Genomic DNA, 11977 nt, shown 5'->3' with positions numbered 1-11977 from the left:
GTGTTTTTGTGTGTGTGCTTGTGTGAGTCTGGCAAATGATGAACGGAGACAGTTTTGCTCTTTCGATGCTGCGGCGTAAGAGTGAACAGAAAACAATGCTCCACTGGCAAATCCATAGGATACCCTTGTGAACAAGGCACAAACATCTCAAAGGACCATTTGGTGATGATGCACATTTTAGCCTGTTATATAAACAAACGACAGCTTCCCAAAATACCTCATATGAGGCGGTGTTCGCTTTATTTCAGTACTCTATAAAAAAAAATACTGAGAAGATTCGAAGCCAGTGTCTTGTGTATGTTTTGGAACATTATCAGTAGTAAAAAATTCATGACAAATGATGGTTTAAAAAAGTACAAAACCACCACGATGGCCCTTTAAATGTCTGTCGTCCAAAACTACTATGCTCTAAAATCTGCACTCTGATCTAAAAGGAGACTCCAGGAAATTTGGAAGATGTTGCCACAAAATGTCCCAAAAAGCGTGTATGTATGACACCAGTAGAGGGGTTTCCCCAGTCTATTGACACAGACCCTGGCCTATTCATTTATTTGGCATCTTATTACATTTATTTAGCCTCTCCAGTGTTAAGATAAAGGGCGGATGAGGGGGGTGGGGGCAGACGGGAGAGGGCGAGATGAGAGAGGAGAAGGATGGAAGGAGTGGGCAATATAAAAGGATGAAAAGGAAAGGAGAGGAAGGTGTGGGGAGGGGGAGAGACAGGGAGAGGAAGAGGACGTATGAAAGACAGGAAGCTCCGGCCGGAACGCCGGCAGAGCACCTGTCACTGAAGAGGCTCCTGCTTTCTATCACCGTCTCCTCCCCTCGTTTTTTTCATCTATCTCTTTTGTCTGGCAGAAGGAGGGACACCCAAAGGGGGAAAGAGCGGGTGCTTAAAATTCTTCCTTCCTTCCTGTGTCCATCTCCTCTCCTAAAGACCTGTCGTCTCCATAGCAACAGACCCTGTCTTCATACTGAGCTTATTCAGTTGGCAGTCATGAATGTGTGTGTGTGTGGGAGAGACGTAGAGAGAGGGGCAGAAAAAGAGAGAGAAAGACAGTTTTGCTGCTGTTCATGCCTCTCTGTGTCAGGGTTGTGTGTCAGTGTGCCTCTGTCGGCGTGATTGTTTTGTTTTTTTTCTTTTCCAAGGAAGAGTTTGTATCTTTAGTAAACATCAGTCCAACACTCCATCTGAACTCAAAAGCCAGTTCATTTTTGGTTGATTTAAATAAATGTCAATGACATGAAAGGAGCATTGGCTGGTTTTTAAACTGTAAAAAGTGTTTCAGTCTTTGAGTTCTGAATCAGGCACCATGACGCTTCTCACCTCCGTGCTCTAAAGCATACTACCAGCGGCAGCCCCAGTCTGTGCTCGCTTTGTATTGAGGGAAGGCTTGGATTGTCTGTCTATCAGCAGCCGGGGGAGGTCGTGATGGGGCTGTGGTGCAGGTAAGCAGGGTTCACAACAGAAACTGGGAAGTTGAAAATGAACGGCGAGGTGGGCGTGGCTGCCGTTGAGGTGGTGGTTGTCGTGGTCTTGGGTCCGAGCAGCGGGCTTGCCGTGGCGGCGGCTTCGGCGGCGCACGAGGTGGCGAGGAGCTGCGACTCGAACTGCAGCAGTTGGCCCATGAAGCTGAAGTTGGGGGAGATGATGCTGCGGCGCCGCCGTACAAACTCGAACGCTTCGTCCAAACGTACCCGCTTTCGCTTCATCAGGTAGGCCAGGCAGATGGTGGCAGAGCGGGAGATGCCTGCTTGACAGTGCACCAGCACTCGCCCACTGGAGTCCCGTACTGAATCTGAGAAGACAGAGGAGAGCGGGTCGGCAAGGTCAGTAAAAAATAAAAGATTATTTTTTAAGTGAATACATAAAAGACTGAAATCTCTTGACAACTGTGAGAGGGATTGCCATGGAATCTGTGAAGATGTCCATAGTTTTCATAGAATGACTGTTATGGACCCAGTTAAATGTCTCAACAAGTACTGAATGAATTGGAAACATCCAGCAAACAGTTCAATGTTGACTAATCACTGGCCGGTGGACTTTTATCAACATCTATTCATGGTTGAAAAATAGTTGCAAATGGCAAGGACAATTCCCTGGATATTCTTGTAAGCTTTCTACTAAGATAAAGTATGTGTTCAACAATTATTTTTTTTACTGTCTTGAGGCTTTCTGGTCCAACTTTATTTTCTAGTGAGCTAGCCATGGCCCTGGGTTTGTGATGCTGACAAAGAGGCAGCGTTTATATTAGTCTGACACTTTAACTATGCTCAAATAAGACAGAAATTAGACAGAAACATAAGTGGCTTAAAAATTGTATTTTTTGTACAAAAAAAAAAAAAATGCGGCTGTCTATTCAATATCATGTTCTAACCAGATTAGTCATTGTTTAAAAAAAATTTAATTTCTTCATTGTCACAATATGATTAATATGTCTCACTTTGTAAAGAAATATTGCTTAGACCTCTATTCTACATGGAGATAATGTCAACATCTGTTCCTCTACAAATTAGTTTTCACAGTCTTACCATTGTCAGTTTTGACCGGGGATATGATGCCAGAGTTTCAGGCATGTTTGCTGGGTAAGTTTATACAGGCCTAAATAATTAACAAGCATGTACCCTAAGATGAAGCATCAGTCTCTGAACCCTTTTTTAGTGTAAGCATGAGGTCATGTTTGATTTGTTTTTATTGAATTGGTATTTAGGAAAACTAACTAAATGTTAACAATGTTTTCAATATTTTGTAATCTGCACATGCTAGCATGCTATCACCAAGCTAGCTTAGTAGCACACTTTTTATTTTGTTTTGTTTTATTTTGTTTTGGGGGATTGCTATAAATTCAAATACCTAGATTGTTCTGTTTTTATTTTTCTCTGAGCACTAAGCTTGTGTAATTTGTTGTAGTTAATTTAAGTTTGAGCTTTCCATCTTTATATTTAGTTTACTGGCCCCAATTAGCATTCAAGAGTCAAATAACGTAGTTTTAAATAAGCTACATTTACATTTTATAACATATTAACATTATGCCATGTTTGATGTAACATAATACTTACATTGTCACTAATGTAACCATGATTTTCTATAGTAATTTTGTATTTATCTGGAAAAGTTAGTTACCAAGTTATGACCAAATACAGCACTGTCTTTATCTATAGCTAAACTTGCTTGTTTCTGTTGTAATGACACTTTTATAATTTTAAGTTGTAAGTGTTTGTGGAATCTGTAGCACTTTATTTAAGAGTGAGCTTTCCATCCTATTATTTAGGTGACTGGTTAGCAATGAGCTAATGTAAATCTAATTTTACATTAAAAATAAATGAAATGTCACTAGTTCCTTCTGAATAGAATTAGCACTTTCAACATAAAGTTTATCAGCAACAATTTGATATTTTAATAATTTTTTAAAGAAAAATTGCAAAAATCAAAAGGTCTCCAATTCTCAAATACACATTTTTTTCTCTCTCTCATTACTGTAAAAACAATATATTTTGGTTTTAAACAAGACAGAAGAGGAAATTATGACATGTTGTGCTTTTTTGTAAGCTGAATTATTATCAACTGATTAGAAAAAAATATTTTATTCATGATTTATAATGAAGAAAATGAAATAACTATCAGTCACCAATCATCACTTAGTACATACACTGTGAACAAAGTGTCACATGAATCTACAGTTTGTTTACAGCCACCAAGTATTTTTAAACACAGCAGATGTACAGTGAGGCTTTGCCTGTTTTCATTTCCTGTCCTCCACACTTTAACGCCTTCTCCTCGCTGCACAGTCAAACCGATAACTAACCTCAAAGTGAGAAAGCAGCGAATCACATTTTACTGACACGCACAAGTGCAAAATTTGAGTCATCAGCCTTTCTTTCACACTTCCTCCCCCAACCTATTTCTGCTTCTACTTCTTGAAGTATGTTTAGATGCATGCCATTACTCCATTAAGGAGAATAACCAGATTTAGGTAACAATTTAAGCCAAGCATTTACAGTTTCTCCTCTCCCCTAAAGCCTCAGTTAGTGTGAATAGTGGGACATCGTGTTAATTCTTGTATAATGTGTATGGCTACCTCCAGGAAGTCAGATGCACAGTATGAGAAGAAAACAGAGTGAATTTATGTAATGTGTTGTCCTGAGTTCTCACTCCACAACCTCTTGGGCACATGAGCAGAATTACACAACATCAGATGTTTACTGGCCTTTCTTTAAATGCATAGATTGCCTGATTGCTAACAACCAGCTTCCTGATCTCTCACATCAAATATCTGTAATTTTTCTCCCTCAGTTATTCACACACAGACAGACTTCAGGTAACTCCACCACAGTGCCTGTTCACTCAGTAACACTGGATGAGTCAGACTCGACTCTGGTCCCACAGCATCTAACTATGACGCATACCAGCACCTACACAAACACACGCTCACAACACAGAAATCACACACACCGTGCCTTATGCACAGCATGGATATTCCAAGGAAAAGCAAAGCTTAGACTCGCCTAGAACACACACACACACACACACACACACACACACAAAATAAGATTATGGTGCAGAGAAATTACTGATGGTAATATTTCATCATTCCAAATAATCTGTCTTATCTCTCAGTGCTTCTGCAGTGTCTGCTGAGATGTATACGATTAACCTGGAAATAACAATTGGTGACAGAGTCCCATGAATAAATGTCTGAATTGTCATCATCATCATCATCATCATCGCTGGAGCTTAAAAGCTTTTCCATGACAGGTCTCTGAACAAATAAAAGCTCCTTTATGGGAAAAAATTCTCAAACTCTAGACAAGAAGTGATGTTTTAGATAAAGAGGAAAGGAGAACTGCATCAGCATGAACAGTGAAAAGCCACCATTTTCCGGATACTCGAAACTACTGAATCCACAAAGAAAGAAGGAACATCGCAGTCCAACCCACGCTGCTCGATGGAGGAGGCATACTGGTTAAAAATGCCAGCTCAGTCTACTTAAAGTAGACATGTAATATGTTGACCTGCAACTATTCTGATGTTCTATTAGTCTTTTCCTATAGCTTTAGACACATTATCAGAAAAATAATAAGTGCATTAATCAATAATGAGAACAAATCTTTAATGTGTATCAGCAAACACTGCAAAAACTCAAAATATTCACCCAAAATAAACAAAACTCTTCTCATGCATACGACACACTTACACACTGACCTATGAACTCGATAGCCTCCAGGAACCAGGAGCTGATTTCTTCCTTGTGGTTGTCCTCCACAGGGATACATTTGTACTGGTAAGCCCCCTCGAAGTGGTTGGGACAGTCAGCTGACACGTTCAGCAAGGCAGAGATCCCTATACTATCCAAAACCTCCTTCTTCGAGGCGTGAAGGGCGCTGCCAAGGTAAAGGAAGGGGAGGATCTCAACCGGGCCACCCTGGGAAAAAAGGACAACGGCAAGTTGATCATTTATTATCCATCCATCCATGCGTTTTCTTCCGCTTATTCAATTCAGGGTCGCAGGAGGGTGCTGGAGCCTATCCCAGCTGTTCTAGGGCGAGAAGCGGGGTACACCCTGGATAGGGCCATCATTTATTATTATATTTTAATAATCAGCAGTAAAGGCAAAGATTTACTGTTATGAGGCAGCTTGTAGGAACATTTCCTGACCCGAGCAGCATGTGGAGCTACACTGAAGAATTGTCCTTAGGTGAAAGCCAGTGTGCATGGCAAGACAAAGAATTCATTGTCTCGGTAAGTCGCAGAGGCCAGATACCAGATGACTTCAGTATAAGCGTGACCGCCCTTAAATATTTTGTTAATCACATTAGCCATGCTTCTCAGCTTAATATCTGTGTGAATAATGCGAAACTCATTTGATATGGGCCATTTAGTTTGTCACTTTCTCTCTTCAGCTGATTTATATTTTCACATCTGGAGACAGAGTTTACTGTTGGAGCTGAGCGTCTCATCGACTGGCTTATAATTATGAGCACAAAACCACCGTATTCAGCGTGAATATCTGTGCGTCTTTATTGTATCAGCATATGGAAAACCTTCTTTCAGAAGCTCTACTGGGGAAAAACATCCTCCGCGACAGCATTTTCACAGAATGTGATTCTGTAAGCACACGAAAAAATCGTTCAAGGAAAACAGGCAATTTCGCTGTGATTGACACTGCACTGGTGCAAGTTACATGCACGCATATCGCACATTTAATAACACGTATATTCCCAGTTTAGAGCCAGATTATGTCACTGCTCAGCCACATCTCAGAGGACATGTTAAAGTAAGAGCTGACGTGCCGTTTCCCCTTTTACTGGATCTGAAAGGTCAGCTGATCAGCAGTCTATACCGGCGCTTATTGACAAGAGCTGCGGCTGTTTGTGTCAGTGCTGCTGACGAACTCGGTAGTGACACAGCGTCAGGAAATGATCGATACTGCTAAGAGGTGTAATGTGAGGAGGGGGATGTTTGTGGTGGTGGCGAGCAGCCCGCTAAATCTATACTGCCGCTGCTGCTCGTGCAGGAAGTGGAAGCATTTCTTGAATTAAAAATGCATCTGATGGTTGAGCAGAGACAATCAGACGTTTTTCTTATAAAACACACAGAGGCTGGCTTGTCTGTGCCGCTCCCCTCGTGGGTTCCAGGGGAATTAAACCCTGACCACATGTGACTGTGAGCATTGCGTAAACTCTGCAGACTCGAACAACAGCTTACTAACCAGCAAAACAAGGCCAACCAGGTCACAGGAAGTGCTACAGAGGTGAATCAATGCCCATCTATGACATCCAGGCCAGCGTGTTATTATGCACCAAAAGACTTATAAATTGAATATCTTCTTGTTATTTAAATGTGTTCATAATTATTATTTTCTCTTGTGTTGTTTTCTGGCAGTCAGAATGGCAGCTGACTTGCCCCTGAGCAAAGCAAATAACTGTCAGGGTGCTCTGTGTCAGTGTGATACATAAAAAAGGACGTTTTCTTTTGCATGTTTTTATAAACTGAATGCTGAAACACATTAACATGCACACTACTTGCAGCACAGAGAGGACTTCCATCAGTCTGACACTGGCGGATGTTAATCATGTTATTACAGGCAGATGTTATTTTAAAGGTGAGGTGCGTTTAACACTTTTTCTGTGTCGCGTTGCATTTTACCTGGTCATTGTGCGGCGTTCCACACGACGAGCAGGCAGAGTCGATGCTCGACTGGCTGGTGAGGGACGGTAAGGACTTGGCCTTTAAACAAAACTCTGGATACTCTGTGAAAAATTTGTCATATCCCCCTATAACACACAAAAACAACAAAATACATGTCACAATCACATATGCAGTGCTTTGCTGTAGGACATTAATAAGTGGTGCAAAATAGCACGCAAAACATGCAAGAATGAGTACCACGGGAAAATATTACAGAAATACCAGCTTCCTTTTTTAGGGGTGGGGGTGGGGGGTTGTTTACTTCTCAAAACACACCACAGATGCACATATGAGGACAAAAGAAGCCTGCATTCACATCGCAGCACAATCTACAACAGGATTTCTAGTCTGCATTCAGGTAGCTTGACGCAAAGTCTATTAAACCCCTGACGGGCTGTCCTGTGTCTGCTTGCTGTGGATTTGAAAACAGTTTCATAAGTTTTGTTTTTTTCATATATCTGTAGGCAGTATGTTGCTCTCTGCACCTCAAGGATCAAATCAGATCAACTGAAATGTGTCAGATTTACAATCTGCAAGCATACATTTATGTTATTCGAGGCATCAGCATCAAGAGGATGCACAAAAAAAGAAAGAGTGAAAAAAGGAATACGCCACAGCTTGCAACAGCCTCGAGATTTTTCAGCAGTCTATATATAGGGTGTGTAAATCAACTGCTGATTTTAATATTTCGCTGCTTCCTGTGGGTGATTTACCCGAAGCGGACTCTGTGTAAAAAGATTATGTGTGTGTCCTGTAAGTCCCTCCGGTTTGATGTGGCTTCTACGCATCAGCATTACCTCATTCACTCAGCTCACAGCCATTGGTCTGTGTGTGAATGTGTGTAGATGTGAATGAGTGAGTGAGAGTGTGTGTTGTTTAAAAAAAAAAACACCAGTGCATTTGAAGGGAGAACACACTGAGCAGGATATTTCTAGTTTATTGAATAACAAATAGTTACACACATAAAATTTTTAAATATCCAATATCTCTAAGAACTGGTGAAAAATAAAATATCTGGTGGCCTAGAGAGGATTGTAGGTTAGCCACTGGAAAATAGCAATTCATTAAAATGTGGTCATTATTATTATTAATGGATGTCAGTACATATATTCCAATTCTTATCTTATTTTACTGTTTTTTAAAAATTAATTGTTAAAAAAAATATAATTTATTGCTAAGCATAATGCCTACTGCTTACACATGTATCAGTTATTATAATTATACCCAGCCATTCATCAGTTACATTACATTTACTGCTCTAATTGAAATAATTAATGTCAGTCATTAAACTTTTTGATGTAACTGGCGCTGCTACACATCACAGGCTAGGATTAAAGAGTAAACGACATAATTTACCTTTGAGCAGATATATGCGCGTGTCGGAGGCGTCCCTGCACAGCGCGTGGAGCACCAGCGTCAAGGTGCTGTCCTCCTTCACCGTTTCCGAGTCCGGCGTCCTCTCGTCGTACAGCACTGCGGCGGAGTACATCCCGGAACGCAGGCGGACTCGGACCTCCTCGTCCCCGGCCAGGATCTGGTCCAGGCTCAGCACGGAGCCCCTCGCCCTGCGGCGGACGATGGTGTTGCAGCGGGCGTTGACGGCGCCCCGTATGTGCCCCGCGCTGAACGCGAGGAAAGAGCGGCAGTCCAGCAGCAGGCACTTGGCACTGTCCTCCTTCAGGAGCCGCTTCAGCACCGTGCAGTCCATCTCGTATAGCTCCTCCATTGGCACGTCGTTTCGGGCTGTTAGGCTGTGCTTCACGGTCGTTAAATCTCCTCTCTCGCTCTTTCTAAGCCCCCTCACGATCACCGGACCCCTCGGAACCCGGAGAAGGCGCACGGATCCTGCGGTGGATTCCCCTTGCGCTTCTCCTCTATCTGCGCATCAACACCGTCATGATCATCATCGTTGTAACCGCACTACTTCTTAAGCTCAGTCCGGTCACTTCTGTCTCTTTCTCCTCTCTGCCTCTCCGAGTATTTTCTCCACAGGACTCTTTCTCTTTTTTCCTGTTTTTATGAATGGGTGCATCGCGTCACGGCGGAGGTGACGTCAACCAACCAGCAGCCTATCGCAACGCGTCCAGTTTCCCGTGCCCTTTCCTCCTCTACCGTTCATTCATAAAAAAAAACACACACACACACACATCAATGAAACGAGAGGCCATGGGACCGAAGATTAAGCGCAGGAGAGCTTGGCTTCATACCATAACAAGCTCTTCTTCATAACTTAAGGATCATTTTTTAGATAAAAAATAAATAAATAGGAAATTAAAGATATTTTAAAAGTCGTGTCAAAGTAAGCAAAGCAGTGCAAATAAATGTAAGTGTTATAGAAGTAAATTTGAACTATAATTTTTTTTATATCTTACTGATATTTTACAGTTTAAACTTACAAATGATTTTTTTTTCATAATCAAATGAACCAAATAAGACTCATAATTTGTAAAGGATATCATTTGTCATCACAAATGTAGGCTACTATAAACTGTATTATATTCAGTCTACAAGTTTAAGGTCATAAAATAAATTAATCTAAATTTCAGGTTTTCGCATGTGTTGGAATTCAACTGACTGCATATGTAGCTCAGCTTAGCTCAGTTTCATATCATTCAAGGCTCAGTGTTAGAAATGCTGCTGGTGGACTGCAGGTGGGTGTGCGCTTACGTACAAGGGTCCGTGTGTGCGTGTGCATACGTCTGGGTGTGCATCTGTGTGTGTGGGTGTGTGTAATCCTACAAGCAGATGCAATTTGCATCTTCTATCGCGCAGCCTTGGCGAGCGTGCTCAGGTATTTGCATGTTGATCTCATTTCCATGGTTACGAGAGGAAAGAGAGCAGCACGGCAGCGGATGACAGGAGGAAAATGCAGACACCCTGACACAAACAGGTGGAGAGAAGACATCTGAAAGAGACAAACAAACAGACAGCAGGGAAAAATGTTTAACACTTTTATGGGTGGGCTGCTGTGGGAGAAAATAATATGTTTGAGTTCCCGTGAGTGTTTGGATCTATGTTGTGGAGGCTGTCTCTTTCATTTTCATGACTTCATGTGTTCACTATAAGTAAAATCTGATGGTAAAGTTGAACAAACCCTTGAAATATCCTTACTCCTATACTGCTTGTTAAAAAAATGAGGCTGTCTTGGTGCAGTACCATAGCAATTTGGTACTATGGCAACTTCCTCAAGAGACAGAAAGGTATAGGCAGTGATGGAGCAAAGGCTGACTTTTATCCATAAACTGATGCCCACATTTCCCACAATGCAGCTGAACATGACTCCCTTTTTTAGTACAACAGGAAGAATAGTAATGCCCGGGATTACAAAAATGATCTGTAATTGCCTCACTGGGTGATGTTGGAAAATCCCAAAACTGTGCCTTTAAAGATGGATGACAGGAAGCAAATAATTAAGACAAATGGACTTCAGGCCTCACTCATTATTTCTGTAGTGATTATATGATAGAATAAGGTCATTCTCACTCCTGGTATTTGCTGTAGTTGCTCTTTAGTATTCACCTGACAAGGGATATATCCTTGGTTTGATTCCAGGAGAAGACAGAAATCCCTTTGGGGTTGCACGAGGAAGGCCATCTGATGTAAAATTGTGACAAACGTCATTGTTTGCCAATTTTCTACCAAGGTTTTTCCTCTTTATTTGTCACCTTATCAGACTTGATACTTTACATCTGATTTGCCCATTTTATATATAAAAAGAAACCGAGAGTTGGAACACCATGTTTAGCGTATGTGTATGGACTGCAATGGGCAAACAGCAGGAAAAAAATGAATGAAAGGACTGTGACTGTGAGCCGGAGAGTTGACAGAAGGTGAGATGGAAGCCGACACAAAGAAAGGCAGGGTGGGAAGGAAAACGGAGAAGGTGAGGAAGAGGAGGAGGAGGGCGGGAGGTAGAAGAACAAAAGAAGAGGTGTCTACTTGTGCTGGACTGCAGCCTCTGGCATCCCATATAAACACAGACACATACGCACAACACCGCACATTACTATCAAGCCTAAACAATGCCTCCAACAGACGGGATGGTGCTGCTGCCGTAGCAACAAGGGAGAGGTGTGGGAAGGCGGAGACAGAAGCCAGGGGGGCTGCGAGGGGATTGGCCGGAAATCAGTTCTGTGCTGATGTCATCCTCCCTCCCTTTGCGCTCTCATGTCCACCCATTCATCCCCTCACATCACATCCCTCGCTGGCATGCCGTCATCTGTCAATACAGCAGACGGGAGAGAGACAGAAACACAAAGAGGGAGGATATCTCCCGCTTCTGTTTACTCCGTTTCCATCTCACACATCTGACTCTGCCCATTCCACGTTTAATTTTTGCTTATTCACAAGCTCTCCTTGTGAATAAGCTCAGGAGGACAACAGGGCTGTGAATGCAGCAGAGGCAACCAAAGGGTTATTTATTTACCCTTGTTTTTAATTGTGCACTAATGAAAGTAACAACAATGCAATAATATTAAATGTCAGTGTAAATTATATATTCACATACACAGCACAAGTATACTGTTGTAATCTGTTGATAGCAAGATTACAACAGCATATAAGAACAAGACACAAAAAAGGTCGCCTCTCACAGGCCCAGCTCCTTATGCCTGGATATCAAAGTGCCTTTGAGCAAAACACTGATTCCTTCTTTAGTGACAGTTTAGGTTCTGGAAAATTACTCATGGTCTTTCCTTGTCAATTCTGTGTGATATAATAAACTGGAATGTAGAGACCAGAAAATGAAGGAACACAGAAAAGAGTTTACATAAGAATGAAATAACTGAG

General features: G+C 41.8%; 1 protein-coding gene across 1 annotated transcript; it reads right to left on the bottom strand.

The window, feature by feature from the left end:
• Nucleotides 1-1123: 1123 nt before the first annotated feature.
• Nucleotides 1124-9254, bottom strand: dusp4 (dual specificity phosphatase 4). The gene is made up of 4 exons (XM_086300367.1): nt 8546-9254; nt 7148-7275; nt 5204-5423; nt 1124-1799 (listed from the first exon to the last, which is right to left on the bottom strand). The coding sequence occupies exons 1-4, from the start codon at nt 8913-8915 to the stop codon at nt 1411-1413; spliced, it is 1107 nt and encodes a 368-aa protein (XP_086156493.1). The 5' UTR covers nt 8916-9254; the 3' UTR covers nt 1124-1410.
• Nucleotides 9255-11977: the final 2723 nt, after the last annotated feature.

This window comes from Aulonocara sp. 'chitande type north' Nkhata Bay, linkage group LG7 (assembly GCF_057382095.1).
Source record: "Aulonocara sp. 'chitande type north' Nkhata Bay isolate Kocher_YH1m ecotype deep benthic linkage group LG7, A_spYH_male_GT1.1, whole genome shotgun sequence".
NCBI classification, from domain to species: Eukaryota; Metazoa; Chordata; class Actinopteri; order Cichliformes; family Cichlidae; genus Aulonocara; species Aulonocara sp. 'chitande type north' Nkhata Bay.
The sequence above is the reverse complement of the archived record's forward strand: the minus strand, read 5'-3'. Positions and strand labels throughout refer to the sequence as shown.